General features: G+C 37.7%; 1 protein-coding gene across 4 annotated transcripts in view; it reads left to right on the plus strand.

Moving 5' to 3' along the window:
* TRIO (trio Rho guanine nucleotide exchange factor) overlaps positions 1-18,667 on the plus strand; it is a 292,427-nt gene that overhangs the window by 219,142 nt on the left and 54,618 nt on the right. For all 4 annotated transcript variants that reach the window (XM_081950510.1, XM_081950507.1, XM_081950508.1 and 1 more), the window contains one exon: positions 4,052-4,295. In XM_081950510.1, coding sequence (XP_081806636.1) covers positions 4,052-4,295 — 244 coding nt within the window. The remainder of the gene's footprint in view (positions 1-4,051; positions 4,296-18,667) is intronic.

The following is an 18,667-nucleotide window of genomic DNA, read 5'->3' on the forward strand; positions in this document are numbered from 1 at the left end:
GCATTTCCGTCCCTTCCCCTCATTCAGAGAGTAATTCGGAAAATATTGGAGCAGGAGGCAGAACTATTGCTGCTAGCGCCGAATTGGCCACACCGGCCTTGGTATGCCGACCAAGTGACTCTGTCAATCTCCACTCAACATCATTGCTACCATTCAGGCATCACGCAGAAGCTCTAGTAACCGCATTTACGATGCCACTTGAAGGGCATTGTGGTGTACCAACAAGACTATTGACCCACTTAAAGCGTCCATTCCACAGATATTGGACTTCTTACAGAGGAGGCTTGATCAGGGTCTTACCCCTAATACGTTACGCCGACAGGTGGCTGCTTTGGCTTCTGTCCTAGACGGTCTGGCCTCAAATCATCTTCCTTCTCATCCCTTGATCCAGAGATTTCTCCATGGAGCACCCAACCTTTCTCCCCCTGCCATCCATAGGTATCCGACTTGGGACTTGCCTCATGTCCTAGAGGCTCTGACTTCCTTGTCCTTTGAACCCATGAGATCCACTTCTTGAAACTGTTGTCCTATAAGACGTTGTTTTTGGTGTCTATAACATCTGCCAGACGTATTTCTGATTTGGCTGCCCTTTCAGTCAGGCATGACTGATGCGTGTTCCATCTAGACCGAGTCGTTTTAAGACTGGACCCGACATTCATACTGAAGGTGAATAGCTGCTTCCACAGAGGTCAAGAGTTAACCTTGCCTGATTTCTGCCCGTCTCCTCGTTATGAGAGGGAGCATAAGTGGCATACTCTTGACGTACGACGTGCCCTCAAGATCTACATCGACTGCACCGCTTCGTTCCGCCACTCGGAAACTCTCTTCGTATCCTTTTGCCAAGCCTCCTTGGGTAACAAGGCTTCGTCGTCGAGTCTGGGGCGATGGATCAGAGCCTATATTAAACTGTCTTATGAATTTCAGTCCTTGTAGGTTCCTCTAAACATTATGGCTCATTCTACATGTAGTGCTGCGACAACTGCTGCTTGGTCCACGCAAGCCACATTAGAAGAAGTCTGCTGGGCAGCCATATAGGCATCTCCCACGGTCTTCAAATGTGATTACAAGTTAGACAAGTATGTGTCAGCTGATGCAGCTTTTGGGCGCAGGCTGCTGCAACAAGTGCTTGTGCCTTAACGGACTTTCTTTAGTATCCCCACCCTAGTGGACAACCCAGTCTTTGGTACGTCCCAGTCTGGCTGCTGTCTCCACGATCACAGGAAAATGGGCGTTAGTTCTTACCTGATACGCTCATTCTCTGCTGAGGTGGAGGCAGTAGCCAGCCCCACCCTGGTAACGCAATTCAGAACTTTTTTGTGTGGAGGAGAGAGAGAGAGATAAACAGGATATGGACTTGACACATGTACGTTTTTGCTCACAATTCTCACTTGAGTCTACAGTTTTCCTTCGTCTGAACTGGGGAGGAGCCACAAGGGCCCGATGACATCATAAGTGTAGACTCAGTCCAATTGGTTACTGGACGGAGTAAACCCAGTCTGGCTGCTGTCTCTACTTCAACAGAGAATGAGTGTATCAGTTAAGAACCAATGCCCATTATGTAATTTCCTATTTATTTTGGAATTTAGGAAAGGTATTTATTTATTTATTTATTTATTTATTTATTTATTTATTTATTTAATTTGACTTCTTAGTCGCCCCCTCTCCCCCCAGGGACTCGGGGCGACGTACAACAGCAACATCATAATATGGAGGAGGTAGAAAATAAATAAATAAATTACAGTACTTTGAAACAATTAAAATCCCAATGACACTTAAAATTTAAAATTAAAATTAACAATTAAAAATGCCCAAGAGGTGGAGAAGATCTAAATTTAAGCCAGGCCGGCTAGTCGGAACAGGTGGGTCTTCAATTTCATACGGAAGGAGCGGAGGTCAGTTGTTGTCCTAATGTCTGGGGGGACAAGTGTAAGCTTTATAACCAATATTATAAATTCAAAAAGATGTGTTCTTTTCAGAAATGTTCAATACATTTCAATAAAAGGGAAATCTTTTTTACTACTGGATGACCAGAGGAATACTTAGGTAATGGCATAATGTACCATGAATGTTCTAGGGCAGTGGTGGGCAACCTTTTTTTTCAACTGAGCCAAATCTCGCCAAAACCACGATTGAAATTTATTTGGAGAGCCACATTTTTAAAACCGAAAATACATAGGATGGTACACTGTTTTTAGTTTCAATAAGTTTTTATTGAGAATATTCCGCATGCAAGTATCCACATAGGTGGGGAGGATACAAATAACACAACTAATAAAATAAAAACTTTAGAACGATATTATTTATCGATAACGTTAAATTCCGTAAAATTTGCCTTACAATGTAGAGAAAATTACATCCTGACAATGACTGACAAAGTCACAACCACTAATGTGAACATTGGCCTTGCATTTCCTTGGATAGTTTGAGTAAGTCAGGTTTGTATGTTGTTGCTTTTAATTTCATCTCCCTCTCCCACTTTCTTTCTTTTTTCTTTTTCTTTCTCTCTCTCTCTCTGGCTCTTTGTCTCTCTCTCCCTCCCTCCCTCTCTGTCTCCCTCTGTCATTTTCTCTGGGTGTCTATCTGTCTGTCTCTCTCTCTCTGTATCTCTGTCTCTCTCTCCTCCTTCCCCCATCTCTGTCACTCTGTGTGTGTGTGTGTGTGTGTGTCTGTCTCTCACTCACTCTGTGTGTGTGTGTGTCTGTCTCTGTCTCTCCCTCTGTCTCTCTCCCCTCCCTCTCTCTCTGTCACTCTGTGTATGTGGGTGTGTCTGTCTCTCACTCATTCACTTAATCACTCACTCTGTGTGTCTCTCTCTCTGTCTGTCTATCTTTCTCTCCCTCCCTCCCCCTCTCTGTGTGTGTGTGTGTGTGTGTGTCTGTCAGTCTCTCTCTGATTCCCTCCCTCACTCCCTCTCTGTTCCTCTCTCTGTCTGTCTGTCTCATTCACACACACACACACACACACACACACACACACACACACTGTGGTCACCTTGTTGAGTGTTCCAATCACATTTGAAATGTGATTGGAACACTCAACAAGGTGACCACAGTGTGTGTGTGAGTGAGACAGACAGACAGAGAGAAGAACAGAGAGAGGGAGTGAGAGAGGGAATCAGAGAGAGACTGACAGAGACGAATCAGAGAGGTACTTTTAACTACCTGGCAGCGGCGTTTTGGCTTGGGGGGCTCCTCAGAACTTCCCAAGACTTCGGAGGGAAGTTTACAGCCCTCCCTCGGAACGCTTCGGAGGGAAGCTTCTTCAAAAGCCCTGGCGAGTGACAAGAAGTCTCCCAGGCTTTAATTTGCCGAGCTGTGCGCACATGCCTGTTTTCCACGCCGTGGAGCAGCGGCGAGATTCTGCGCGGCGAGCGATGATTCCGGGGGCCATCCGGGAAGATGAGGAACGCGAGGGGGGACCCTGCCCCCCCACTGATGGCCCCCGGAATCATCGCTTGCCGCCCAGAATCTCGTGGCTGCTCCACGCCGTGGAAAACAGGCGCACGCGTACAGCTCGGCAAATTATAGCCTGGGAGACTTGTCTCGCCGGGGTTTTGCAGAAGCTTCCCTCCGAAGCCCGAGAGGAGGGAGGGAAGCGGGCGCCCGGCATACAGAAGAGCCAGATTAAAATGTTTAAAGAGCCGCATTTGGCTCGCGAGCTGCGGCTTGCCGACCACTGTTCTAGGGGAATCTATTTCAATTGTTATAAAATCATTGGATATTTTTGCATATAATGTAATATATAATATAAAAAATAGTAAAACTTCATGTAAATTATTTAAAAATAAATTCAGCTTTTCAATATTTTCTTATTAAATTTATTATACCTGTTCTCGCTGAGAAGGCAGACATAGATATCCATAAGAAGTGAAAAAGAATAATTATGTAAGGACTATCACATATAATGCAGAGTGAGAATTATGTTAATGTCACTAGCTGTTCAATTTGTTATGGAACCACTTTAGATGGTCAAAAAATTATCCAGATGGGTAGAAATGAATGCATTCTTCAACACAGAACACCGAGGTTTCTGTTTTGTTTCATTTTTCTAGTTATCTGGTGGTTGTGAGCTGACAGTGGTCATCCATGACTTTACAGCATGCAACAGCAATGAACTCACAATCCGTCGTGGTCAGACAGTAGAGGTGCTGGAGAGACCTCATGATAAACCTGACTGGTGTCTAGTACGGACTACTGACCGATCCCCAGCTGCAGAAGGACTAGTTCCCTGTGGTTCTCTCTGCATTGCGCATTCTAGAAGTAGTATGGAGATGGAAGGCATCTTTAACCACAAAGGTAAGATAATTAAGTTTTCCAGTTGTCTGCTTTTTCCTTTCCCTGTACATCGGTTTAACAGTGCTGTGATGGATATTATAAAAAATGAGTGTAGTGCAATTTAGGACTACTTAGTTTACATAGAATGAGACTTTATGTAATGTTTTTTTACAAACTATGAATGTTGGGTTGGATTGTTGCTTGTTTCACTGTGGCCTTCTATAAAGTGTAACATGATTATTTTTAGCAGATTTGTATGTCCATCTTAAACACGACTCTGGGGGCTTACAAAAATGAAACCCAGTATCTATAAAATCATTATTGCCAAGGTGTTATTTGTTATTGATATGATCAGAAAGTCAACAGATTTACATCTTAATGATATTGGCCTCCTGCACTTTCCCCCTTTTAATTGCAAAAAGAAAAGCTAAATGTCTCTTATTGTGCCATATATGGTAGACCAATCTTATTGTCCTCAAACAGCTACAGAGAAATGGCAGGGCCCTGTTCCCTCAGTTTGCCCTATCACTGGAAAAGGCAAAAGTGGCAAGAATTACATGCATTTCTGCTTTCCTGTATATGCAAGACAGATTTTCCCCCAGATTCTTTATACATACCAAAGTGTCTGAGTAGACAGTTTGAGTGGTCACCATAGATAATGCTAGCCTTTTAAGTTAAGTCCGGATTTATAGCTTTCTGTACTTGAGAATATTTGGCTGCCTAAGGAAATTATATAGAACCATCAAAAATGATATTTATACATACCTGGTTTGTGCTTCTAATGCTGCAAACTTGGCTCTGTTTCCAACCTATAATTTTTTCCTCATCTTCCTCCTTGTCTTCGTAATATAAAGCTGATAAAAAAGTCACTGCTTCTCCTAGAAGGCAGATTTAAACTGAAAATAATATTCTTTTCTTCATGGGAGAGGAAGAAATTTTAAGCCCTACCATCTAACTAGGAAGGGTTGATTTAATATTTCCTTTTAGCTCCATCTTTGATGGCCAAGAATGTTTCCTTGTTCAGCTCTTGATAAGTTTTAACAGGTCACATTTAAGTAGCTATTTGATTTTTAATTCACCGTATTCTGAACACCTTGAAGTAATTCCCAAGAATTTCAAATTGTTTACCATAAAATTTATTAGACAACGAGAAAAAAAAGCTAGAAATTGATTGTATCTGGGGGGACAACAACAATGAAATTTAGTTATTCTTCATTCGGCGGGAAAAATGGCCTTTTGATAGTTTCCAGTGAAAGAGATTAACTTTCAGCCAAAAATGTAAAAAGTATTGTTGTTGTTGTTGTTGTTGTTGTTGTTGTTATTATTATTATTATTATTATTATTATTATTATTATTATTATTATTATTATTATTATTATGTTAATCTTTGGTGAGATTCACAGCCTTTGGGGCTGGTTGGTAGCCTAATAGCTCGAGTCCTAACCAAGGACCTAGGAACTGTTAAGGTAACGTCGGAGGACATAAGTTGTTCCGGTTTTTTTGTAGAGTCAGAATGTTCAAGTCAGGTAAATTTAGAATTTTCAAATAGCGAGGTAGCCCTTTAGGTATTGCTCCAAGGGCTCCAATTACAATCGGGACAACACATGATTTCTTTTTCCACAGTCGTTCAACCTCTATTTGCAAGTCCCGGTATTTTGTGATTTTTTCTTGCTGTGTTTCTTCAATTCGTGCATCACCAGGTATTGCAATGTCAATGAACCATACTTTTTTCTTTTCAATTATTGTTATGTCAGGTGTGTTATAAGCCAAGTGCCTGTCAGTCTGGATTCTGAAGTCCCACAAGATTTTGCCTTTCTCATTCTCTAAAACCTTCTCAACCTGATGGTCCCAGTGGTTTTTGCTGTACTCAAATCCAAACTTTTGGCACAATTTCCAGTGAATAATCTTAGCAACGCGGTCATGGCGTTGTAGGTAGTCCGTTTGTGAAATTTTGCTGCACCCGCTGATCAAGTGGTTGACTGTCTCATCTTTCTCATTACAGAGGCGGCATTTGCTGTTGGTGGTAACATGTTGAATTTTTGCCTTCATGCAGTTTGTGGCTAAGGCTTGTTCTTGAGCTGCCAAAATAAAGCCTTCTGTTTCTTTTTTCAGTACTCCTGATCTTAACCAGTTCCAAGTTAGTTTTTGGTCAGCTTTGCCTTCAATACTTTTCAAGTATTGGCCATGCATAGCTTTGCTTTTCCAATTTTCAGCTCGCTTCTCAATTACTTCTTTCTTATATTCAGCTTTTAACTGCAAGTTCGTATCCACAGTCCGCCACCTTCAAAATGGTTGTCAGTGGTAGCATTGAGAGTATAAAAAGGAGTGAAAGGGAATCACCCTGGAAAATGCTTCGCTTAATTTACCCAATTCTTCTCTATTAGGCATAAGCTTCGTTTTCCAGAGGTTCATTGAAGTTTCCATGAATTTTTGTATGTTGCTGCTAATGCCAAAGATTTTCAGGCATTTCTTGATCTAGCTGTGAGGAACTGAATCAAATGCTTTCTTATCGTCTATCCAAGCCATGAACAGCTTGGTTCGTCTTTTCTTTAAATTCTTTAGAATTAGCTTGTCAATCAGCAGTTGGTCTTTTGTTCCTCTTGAATTTTTGCAGCATCCTTTCTGTTCTACAAGAAGCAAGTCATTTATTTCCAAGTATCCGTAAATTTTGTTTGCAGTGATACCAGTAAGGAGCTTGTATGTTGTTGGCAAACAGGTGATTGGCCTATAGTTTCCAGGGTCCTTTCCTTTTTCTTTATCTTTTTGGATCAAAAATGGCCTTCCAGTTGTCATCCATTCATCATTGTCGGGTGTTTTTAAGATCTGGTTCATTTGGCCAATCTTTCATGCATACTTGTAAGTGCCTTTAGCCAGAAACCATGTAGCTCATCTGGTCCAGGTGCACTCCAATTCTTCACTTTTCTTGACTGCTTTTGCACCATTTCTTTTGTTATTTTCACATCTTCCATTTTGTGCACTTTAATAGAATCCTCAACCTGCTTGATCCATGTTGCATTTCTGTTATGCTTCTTGTTGTTTTCCCACAAATTCTCCCAGAATTTCAGAGCTTTCTCTTTATCAGGCTTTTCATTTGTTGTTACTCCATCTCCACTTTTTAAGCTCTTATAAAACTGGTGCTGATTTGCTCTGAACTGTGAGTTTTCCTTGAACTGAGTGACTTGATTTTCATACCGTTTAATCTTTTCAGCAATGGCAACAATACTCTGCTTCAGCTCTTCAATTACTACCGCAATCTCCTTATTCTCCAAATTCTATCTTGCTGCTTTTGACCTGTTTGTTCTTTAGCTGACCTTGCCTTAAGTTCTTCAAGTTGCTCAAGTCTCCACGAAATTTTTTGATCTTCCAACCGAATTTTCCAACCGAATTTTCCACTTAGGCTTCCCCTTCTTGCCTCTTTGATTCCTTTGTATTTTCAAACCCAATTCTTTGGTGGTTATGAAGGCTGCTGCATACAACAGCTAGTTTGTTTCAGCTAATGTAGTGATTTGAATGGTTTGCACAGCCTCATTGACCATTTTTAGTACATTTCTTTCTGGTTCACTTGGTTCAGCTTTGGCAAATGTGTTCTTTCATCATCTTCCATTTGATGCTTTATTTTCTCAGCTAATTGAGCACTATCTGTTGGTGCTTGCTCTTCAGTGCTTCCTTGTTCTTTATCTTCATCCATTTCAGCAGCCTCTTCCTCCCTTTCTTCCTCAGTTTGCTTTAGAGTCTGTAAATCATTCTTGATGTTACTCTTCTTTGTTGGTATACTCAGACCATTAGTTGTTTTCTCTTTGATTCCTGTTAATTCTGCTGTAATGAAAAATTTGTGGCTCAGAATTACATGTTGTTGGTCCATTAGCCTTTGTTCACTGATATCACAGTCCATGTGGTTCACCTTCCAAATCTGATGCATTCATTTTTGAAATCCACGTTTTTCTGCCTCAGACTGATAGTAAGCTTCCATATTAGAGATGTTTTCTTCCCTGGTCCAGATTTTTCGCTTTTTTGCTTTTTCTTCCAGTAGCTTGTAAGCTCCATGCCCTGGTGGCCTAGCAGAGGGAGCTGAGCCCTGTAGCTCACTTTGCGCAGAATGCCCAGGAGCCATAGCATCCAACGGAACCCTTGTTAATCCGGGCGATGGTTCAACCGGCATAAATTTCATTTTTCTCGTATTCACCATGTTTGAATGGGTTGTGGAGCAAATTTTGTCTGGTCCTTCACCTAAGACATCATCATCATCATCATCAATATTAATATTAATATTGTTAATATTGTTAATACTGTTAATATTGTTAATATTGTTAATATTGTTAATATTAATAATAATACTATAATACAAGCTAGCTAATTTTTATTCGTGGGGGAAGGGGGATGCAAATTTCAGCAAACAGCACAATCTTTGTGTTGGTAACTAAAGTTGTTAAATCCTACTGAATGCAGCTGGTAATACTGGAATTGTAATACATTGGATAGTAAGAACAAGAAAACCCTACTCTGTCTAGAATTTTTCTTAATGTCATATTGTGCTTTTTCATGTAGTATTGATTCTGAAATGATTTGCTGAAGCTCCCTTCTTAATGAGAGCCCACAAGGGGGTTTTTTGGCTTCCTATAGTTAACACAAGGGTGGAGAAAAGGATCAAACTGGCTGGCTATCATAATTCTTTGCTGCTGAGTTCACAACCAAGAACACCCTCTTTTGTTCCTTAGAGAAGAACAGTATCATAAATAAAATTCCTGGCAATTTATGTAAACGCAGTCTTTAAGCATTGCAGCTAGATAGTTGACTTTTCTCTTCTGGGATTGGGTGGCCTTTGAAACTGAGAAATTTGGCATGATAATTCATGTTGCATCTTCCTTGAAATGACTGTTGATCATATAGCAGAAAAAATAGGAAGATAAACTGTTTAAATTATAACATTATTATATCTAAGCAAAAGTTATCTTTTCCATTTTCATTGAAAAAATATAGTGCTAGAACTCTCTCTAAACTTCTGCAGTCATGGATATATAATTATGTTTTTACTGTTTTACTTCATGCGTTCATCAGGGAAATATTTTAATATTTTAAAAAATTTAAAAAACCTTACACTTACATTGGGAAGATTAGATAAGTTAAATAGACTAAAGGCATTCATTTATACAACCCTGTTGGGTTGCTGTCTTCACTTCTTTGGGAATGCATTGTCTTCTGTGCTCAAGATATTCCTCATGGAATGGGACAACTCACTTGAGCCAACTCACCATGGCCGATTTTCCATAGGACAACTTGCCACGGCCAATTCACTGTGGAACAATTTGCCACAGGATAATTGAATTGTTTGATTATTTAATTATTTTTTGTCATTCACATTTAATTTGATCCCTCATTTTGCATCCTTTTTTAATGATTCTATTCCACCATTTCTTCAATATTGATGTAATTCTTGTCCCTCAGCAACTTGGCCATGGCGTGTTGTCCCACAGCAAGTTGGCCGTGACAAGTTGGCTATGGTGAATTGTCATAGACCCATTCTTGATCAGGAAAGAGATGTGCACATGTAACATCAATAGCTAGGCTTGGCTTTTAGAGTTAACATAGTCACCTTTTGCTACAAGAGGCATCTCCCAGAATGTGTGAACTATTGAAATAGAAGCAGAAAATAAATGTGAAGAGGCCACATGTTTTCATGGTCCTTGGAAGTTACTTAAAACTATAATAATTGAAGTTCTACTAAAATATATTCCAGTGTTGGCAGTTGTTATCCAAGTTCAGGAAAAGGTGATAGCTTTTTTGTATCCAGTAATCGAGAAAGCTAAATGTCTAGGGAGATTCTCAGTCATCCAGGTCATGGTTGTCTCAAAGGTGCTTTTTTCAAGAGGCAACTGGACTTCCTTGTTTTTCTTAGAACATGTTTCTAAGAAGGTTCTTTAGCTCTGCCTAAGGAATCTTTCCTTCAATAGGTAGAAAACCTAATTTGAAGAACAAAAGATATACACTCTTTATGCAACAAAATTTGATACCTAAGACTTAATAAATCACTAATAGCAATATTACTTAGACTTATATACCACTTTGTAGTGCTTTACAGCCCTTTCTAAGCAGTTTACAGAGTCAGCATCTTGGCCCCTCCAACTCCCACAACAATCTGGGTCTAATTACCAACCTCGGAAGGATGGAAGGCTGAATCATTCATGAGCCAGTCAGAATTGAACTCCTGGCAGTGAGCAGACTTTGCCTTTAATGCTGTATTTTAACCACTGTTCCATTACAGCTCTTGTCACATAACTAAATCCTGGTTGCATCTATCGTTATTAAAGAACTCAAAAATATGTGTCCTACAAATAAGCTCAGTGCCAGAGTATTAGATGGTAGCCAACCATCACTAGTTTTTAAAAATGAATCCAAGGGAGTTCTAGGAAACTACAGGCCAATAAGATTAATATCTTTTCCAAGCAAATTGGAACTATAAAATTAAACACACTAAAGAATGTGTTTTGTGAAGAAAAAACATTGTGGCTGTCCCAGAGGCAGATCTCGTCAATCTTCTAAAATTCTTTGAGAGTATTAACAGACACATGGGTGACATTATGTACTTGGATTTTCAAAAAAACCTGACATAGTTTTTCATCAAAGTACCTGAGTGATTCAGTCATGGGATTGGAGATTGGAGATTCTGCCTTTTTATGGATTGCTAACTATGTATTTTAAAAACCCAGAAAGCAAAGAATAGGAATAGGGTAAGTAATTATCTTAATAGAGAAATAAATATATATATATATTCTAAAGGATCTGTGTGGAAACCAGTCTGAAATATCCTGATGAGGACAAAGTCATAAAATGATCTCAACGTTACTTTTTCTCCACTTACCATCTTATTACATGGGCTCCAAGAAGCTTTTGGGGGAAGCATGTCTCCTTTTTGGTATACATAAATTAAAAGGCAATTTTGTTAGGCCCTGGGAAATCTGTTAGACATTGCTGGTGTTCTATTTGTGCTGTATGGACTGGAGCGGTTATGTGAATCCAAGCAGAATAGGAAACTGTAGGAATCTGCATTTGAGGACACAACAGGACCAAAATGTAAGATTTTTTTAAAATCAGATGTCAGAGAAGAATGCCTGATAAAAGTATTGGAAGATTAAGAACCTCAGGAGTCATGTTCCTTTCTTCTGTTCTATTCTCTGGGCTAAAGTTAACCTGAAGTGTGAAAGTACTGAAGTTGACTAGCAGAGTGAGCACATCAGAATCATGTTAAGGAATACTTGTATGAATCAGGGAAGAAGGAAGCAAAACATTTAAGAAACTAGAAAAGGGGGGCTCGAATATTTTTCCTAAAAGAGATTGGGATTCTTTCACTTGGAAAAAGGCATTTAAGATGGGGTAAGATTAAGGTGAATAAAATGAGAAGGGTTTTTTCTTCTTCTCAGAACATTTGAAAACTATTGGCGATATAGACATTCTATGCATTCATAGACATTCTGAAAACCATTGTCCCTGAAGATTCAGCATTACCTGCAAGCTAAGGGAGGAATATCAGTTGCAGAAGCACAGGGGAGGTGTTAGTTTCCACCATCACACACACATTTTGTTTTTGCCAGGGTTGATAACTTACTGGACTATATAAAAATGGATAAATATATCAAAGTTCCCAATCTTGGCAACTTTAAGACCCATGGACTTTGAGTCCCAGAATTTTCCAGCAAGCCATGCTGGCTGGGGAATTCTGGGAGTTGAAGTCTACATATCTTAAAGTTGCCAAAATTGGGAGCCCCTGATATATGTTGTCAGCTGTTGGTGGGCACTGAGTCAATGTGCACATTTTTCCTCATTTGGATTTCTTTCTGCAAATCCAATTTTAATTTTAATTAGTCATTATTTATACCATAGGCTGAGGTATAGTTCTTGCTGTTCAGAACAAAATTTTCCAAACTGTTTCCATCTGGTTTTCTCTTAGCAATTTGAAAGTAATTGTAGGTCTGGACATAGATGTTTTCTGTCAGATGTTTAAAGAGTTGCTTGCTTGAAGAGTTGCATGAGAAAAAATATTGGACACCTGAGCCTTCATAGGAGACAGACATTTACTGAAAATGTATAAGGAGCCCTTGTAGCTGCCTTATTCATGCATCTCTTTTCTGCTGCAGCTCTCTTTCTGTATCCATAGACTGTATATATGAATTGAATCGTATACTATTAAAGTTGATTCTTCAGTGTTCTGTTTCAAGCTGCAAACCTAGAGTTAAATTATTTGTGTATCTGTGGTATTCTCAATACAGGTAGTCCTTGACTTACAACAGTTCATTTAATGACTGTTCAAAGTTACAATGGCACTGAAAAAAATGACTTATGAACGCTTTTCACACTTATGACCATTGCAGCATCTCCATGATCTCATGATCAAAATTCAGATGCTTGGTAACTGACTCATGGTAGCAATGTTCCAGGGTCAGCTTTTGGGACCTTCTGACAAGCAAAGTCAACAGGGAAGCCAGATGTCACTAACTTAACAACTGCAGTGATTCACTCAACAACTGTGGCAAGAAAGGTTGTAAAATGGGACGGAATTCCCTTAGCAAGAAAATTTTTGTCCTCAATTGTAGCTGTAAGTTGAGGATTACTTGTAGTAGTTATTGCATACACCTAACCCTCATACCTTAAAATCAGCCAATGTAGATTTAAGAATTGGATTCATAGTGCTGGAGCAATCTGGCTGTGTCAATTACATCAAAGAAATTGACTCTTTATTATTAAATAGTGTGCCAAATCTTACTGACTAGAATACCTTGGTGGATCAGCTCTTAGATTTGTAATATTTCATTGCCCAATTGAAATAATGTATTCTTATCCTACCAAAGAAGTAAGTGCTACAGACGTGCTTTTTCTGTATCTCTTATATTCCAGACCTTTTCTCTGATGATTTCCTTTTCTAGTTTGTCCTGGTGCTTGAATTTAAAAGCATTTAAAGCATCAACGTGTTACTTTCTTATAATTTCCAGCTCTAATCCATTTGTTATATCCTGTTCATGCTTTAATAACATTATTTCCTTGATGATTGCTAAAAAAAATTTCCAAAGCTAAGAAATGTTTGAAAATTAACTCTGCAATGTAATGAGGAATTTGCTTGAACTTCAGTTAGGCTAGTTACGGTATCACATCTGGCTGTTCCCAAGTGTGAGCCTGAAATCTGGAGTTGTGCTGGGGAGTGAGTCAGAGGATAGCATCCCCTGAAGGGAGTAGCTCTGCTGAAGACAAGGGAATTTACAAGAGCTGAAAGCTTAAATGCATTCTCTACCCCACCTCCTGGCCAAGGAATACTTAGAGTGGAGAGGAACAAGAGAACACCAGCATAGCCTTTGTGTAGAAATTCTCTTCAGAAAAGTACATCAGTGGCGTAAGGATTTTACAGACGCTACAATTTACCATGTCAGATAGAACTGACACTCTGCAATCTCATCATTCTCCATACTGTGGAAATGGACAGTCGGATAACTGTAAATACTGGATCCTGGACTTAGGTATATATGATACTCAAAATTTCTTGAAAGCCAGGAGGCATGTTTCGGTGTTTGTAACATTTTTCCATTGCAGAAGCAGATGCATGTAGATGAATCAATCAGGGCTTCAAAGTAGAATCAAATGTATTTCCAGTAGATTCTGGGGAATTGAGAAGAATCTTTAGCAAATAAATGAAGGTCTGATTCTATTTGTAGCAAGTTTTAAAAGGAAAATGCACATCAGAAATGGGCAGACTAGCACTGTTATAATATATCTCAAGCTGACTATATTTATGTGTTACCAAATCAAAGCTAAAATTAAAAATGTAATGTATAAAAATATCAGTGCTCAGTTAAGTATCTTCTAGAAAGTATACCACATCAAGTTAGGCAAAAAAGGTTATTATTATATTTCCTTCATTGTGCACTTTGTATTAGATAGTTACAGAAAGTTGGTTTTGAGTAGTTTTGGCTGTTTTAGTCTTTTTCCATAAAGATAGCATGGGGGTGGGTGGGTGTATTAATGAATGGATATGCATTTTTTGCTTTCCTGCATGAAAATAATGAATTCAAATAGAACTATATTAAATGATGTACTGGTTTTGTTTTCTGGTCAGACAATAATAATAAAATCTTTAAAAATGTACTTTTAACATAGTTTGTAAAATGCTTGAGTACATTGCCAGTGCATAAAAGCTGAAACACCTTTTGAAAAAACCTTTGAATGTATGGTTTCATTCTCCTACAGTTTGATTAAAATATATCCAGATATATTTACATTTTTCTGCATATATTGATGGCAATAAACAATCTCAATATTCTAAAAATTCAGAGTACTCTAATGTTACATGTACATCCTAGCCTTATGCATAAACTCTCAGAGGTTCAGTCGCTGTAAATATCTGCAGCAGCTGGTTGAGTTCAGAATGATTTCAATATAAACATGTCTGTGTCTGTATATCTGAGTTAGAAGTATTTACTTATTTATGGGTATATTAGCATTTCAGACAAATGTTATGTTAAAGGCTGAAATGATAGGAAAACAGCAGGAAACTATTTTTATTGTTATTCATTCATGAAAGTTTTACTTCTGCCTTCTGAAAAGTGTAATCGTTTCTTGATGAATATTTGATATCTTCCCAGAAGCATTAATTGCAAAAATATTTCTCAGATGCTTCAGCCTGCAGTGTTAGGATATTGTAGAGGTAAAATATCACATTGTTATAAATCATGTTCTTGCCATCTTAGGCTTAATATGTGCTCCCGCTCATCATAGGCAACAGGAAGTAAGTGCATCTTATTATTTGACACAAGTTTTTATAAATTGCTGGATTTATGAGGTGGCTAAAAGAGGAAAATGCCAGGTTTTTAAAAAAGTTTATTTAATGCGATAATATATCTCCTTTCTTTTAATATAATGTATATACTAAGTATTGAAAAAATATATAAAATTACTAATTACAAAATATTCACATTTACTGGATTTTTGAATTCTTGATAATTATCAAAATATCCAGATATTGCAAATTTTAGGATGGAAAGAAATTCAAAGCGTTCCTCTGAGGCATCCCTTATGCCTCAAGTTAAACATGGCTAGCAAACAGATCTCATTCCAATGAAGTTACAAAGACTGTTGAGTCATCTTGCAATACGTTTATCATTCTTTGGGGCTTGTGTGAATCAATCTTATTCTGCCCTGAATGTGATCTACAGTATTGCAATATCTATTAAATACTCACACGTTCACATCTATTAAATATTCCAATGTAAAATGCTGTGATTTTGTAAAGTGACTATTTCTTTTTAAATACGGAGAGATTATAATTAGGAAGATGTGATCTTTCTTGATCCATTGCTTCTCTCAATGAAAATAGTCCTGAAATACTATTTTCTTCCAAATATCTAGAATTACTAAATTTTAGGGTATTTATATGTTGAGACAAATACTTTTTGCCATAATGTAATATTGTAATATTTTTTATAATGCTGTAACTCATGATTTTTTTTAAATAAGGGAAATGTTTATAGTATTATATGCCACACTGATTTAAAATAGATTCCCAAATGCAGTTTAGGATTATCTTGCCTCCCTTGCAGTCAACACAAAATCCTATCCCATCTGTGAATTGTGGAAGTAGCCTGGGTAGTAGACACTGACATTTCTCAGTGACCTCTTTCATTTTGCAGATCCAAATCAACCAAAGGAATGATCACTTGAATGCAAATGGAGAAAATCCTAGGATTATTCCAATCATGTCTGATTAAAACCTATTTGAATTGCTATTCCGTGGCATTGAATAATGCTTAGTTCCCAGTCTCCATTGTTCCCATATGGAATAGGATGTCAATAGCTTCCCTTTTATTCAACACGTCTACCAGGATATTGAATAGAGAAACCAGATCTTTAGATTTGGTATATATTTCTTCTATATTTCTTCTAAAAGAGTAGATCAGTCTGGGAGTTATTTTTGATTCTTACTTATCTTTGGATTCTCAGGAAATATGAGCATCCTTAAAGGTGGGGTGGGCAAGCAGGAAAATAGTGTATGTGTGACTACATCACCATATTGGCTTATGTCAGATATTAGGATGATATTACATAGTCATATTTCTAGGAAGATCAAAGAAATCTTCATATTTCACACTCTCAGGGAGTGTGATGTCATTTTGGTATCTATTTTGTTGTGGACAGTTGCAGTTATGTCTAGTTCACCAGCAATGTTCATTCTTGTGCTGTTGGATTTGATAGTATCTCCCATGGCTTAGTTACATCCTGAGTTGGCAATTAGGAAAGGCAAGTATCCAAAATTTCAGTTGAGGCAAAATATTGCATCTAGGCTGTTAATGAAAGCATAATACTGAAGCATATTATGTCTATACTGAAATATTTGCCCTGCATTGTATTTGTTTTCTAGGCTCAATCTTAAACAATGTTGTTGGTCTTTAAAAATCTTAGTTACTTTCAGGCCTGCCTATCTCAGTATGAATTCTTAGATGTTAGTCAACAGAGTAACCCCTACCCTATTGAAGAATGTATCCCTTTCTAAAATCCATTTGTCAAATACATAGGAGAGGATCCTCTTCAGTGTTGCTCCCAACTTATTGAATATGGTTCCATAAAAATGCCATTCATAGTTCACTTTTTCAACTTTCAGGAAGGAAATCAAGATCTTCTCCTATCTTTAGGGGTTATGAATTAATCTAAAACTTATTAAACTGTTCTTACTGTTATTGTTTCAAGCCCTTGAGTGTCCAAGAGACAGTAAAATGGAAATCAGTGAGATATAGTGGATAAGATGCTGGTGCAGGTTTAAATTCCTTCACGGGTTGTTGGTATGGGAAATATTGGCGGAGGAAGTATTATATCTCAAATTCTTGAGGAAGGTGGGATATAAACTAATAATATTATATAAATATTACATAAAATATAATAATAGTATAAAAAGAGCTTATTAATTGTTGTTCTGGAGAAAACCTTCCAGATAAAGAGGGTGCAGAAATAACTAAGAAGCGAAACTACAACCAAGTATCTTATGAAGAAAATGTATCAGAATGGCAGAAAAACCAAAAATATAGGTATAAATGCTACACACTTAGTCTAGCTTCATAGCCAGAAAAACATAGATTTACAATACAGTGAAAAAACAGATAGCATTGTGTAACTTCAGCAATTAAGTGTTAATACATTTATTTACATTATTACATTACAGTTTAGATTACTTTAAATTAATCAGTAAAAGTTTAGATTACTTTAAATTAATCATTAAAATGATTCATTAATGTAATTAATTTAATTTAAGTATCCTGCCACGAACAGGATACATGAACAGGGTAATTAAGAGTGCAAAACTGTCTTTCCTGAACCATGTTGGTACAGTGGGTGGAATGCAGTACTGCAAGCTAATTCTGCTGACTGCCAGTTGCCAGCAGTTCAGCAATTCAATTCTTACCAGCTCAAGATTGACTCAGCCTTCCATCCTTCTGAGGTTGGTAAAATGAGGACCCAGATTTCTGGGAGCAATATGCTGACTCTGTAAACTGCTTAGAGAAGGCTGTATAGCGCTGTGAAGCAGTATCAAAGTCTATGTGCTATTGCTGTTGCTATTCCTGTAATATTTCCTCCAACAATTTCATTTATAATATTAGTTATCTTTTATCATCAGACATTTTTGCTGTAAATGATGGAATTGTAATTCAGACCATCGGGACTGCAGTATATTGGGGAAAGCAAAGAGTTTTCAATTAAGTTTAACTTTTACACATTTTGATGGGTCTAATTTTCATTTTTGCACATTCAAGCAAAATCTGGGAGTCTCATTCTCTCTAATGAAAGGAATGCTAGCTTTCTTCACTGAATAGCAAGTGTGGAATATTTACAAATACATAATTTGTAAATTTTGTTGTATACAAAATGATGTACAATGATAATAAAGGCTATACAATATATAACATAAAAATTGTTACATGACTGTATTTCAGGGCACTGACACCACAGATTTAGCATATCTACTATCCACAGTGTAGATTTTCTGCTTCCGTTCCCATTATTTTCTGGACCATATACATCCTTGTCTATGGCACTTCCTATGCCTTTGGTTTGCATGTTAGATCATAGTGTGAGTCATATTTCCATCTGTGGTATTTATTTGGCATAATTAATTCAAATTTCAGATAAATGTTATGGATTAAATGGAACATGCCTTTTTTCTCCCTGTATTTAACATTCTCTCCAGGGTGATGATCATATGTATGTATATAGTATCAAGCCATCCATCTTTAAAGAGAGTATTGCTAAACAGGGATCCCTGGGAAAGGCCATTCAGGAAAAGAGGGTGAAGACTGGAATGCAATAAAGTAACCAGTATAGCTGACAGAGTGGTGTAACTCTTGGATTTCAGCCAGCTCCTAAAGAAG

This window comes from Natrix helvetica, assembly GCF_964273705.1.
Source record: "Natrix helvetica genome assembly, chromosome: 4".
NCBI lineage: Eukaryota > Metazoa > Chordata > Lepidosauria > Squamata > Natricidae > Natrix > Natrix helvetica.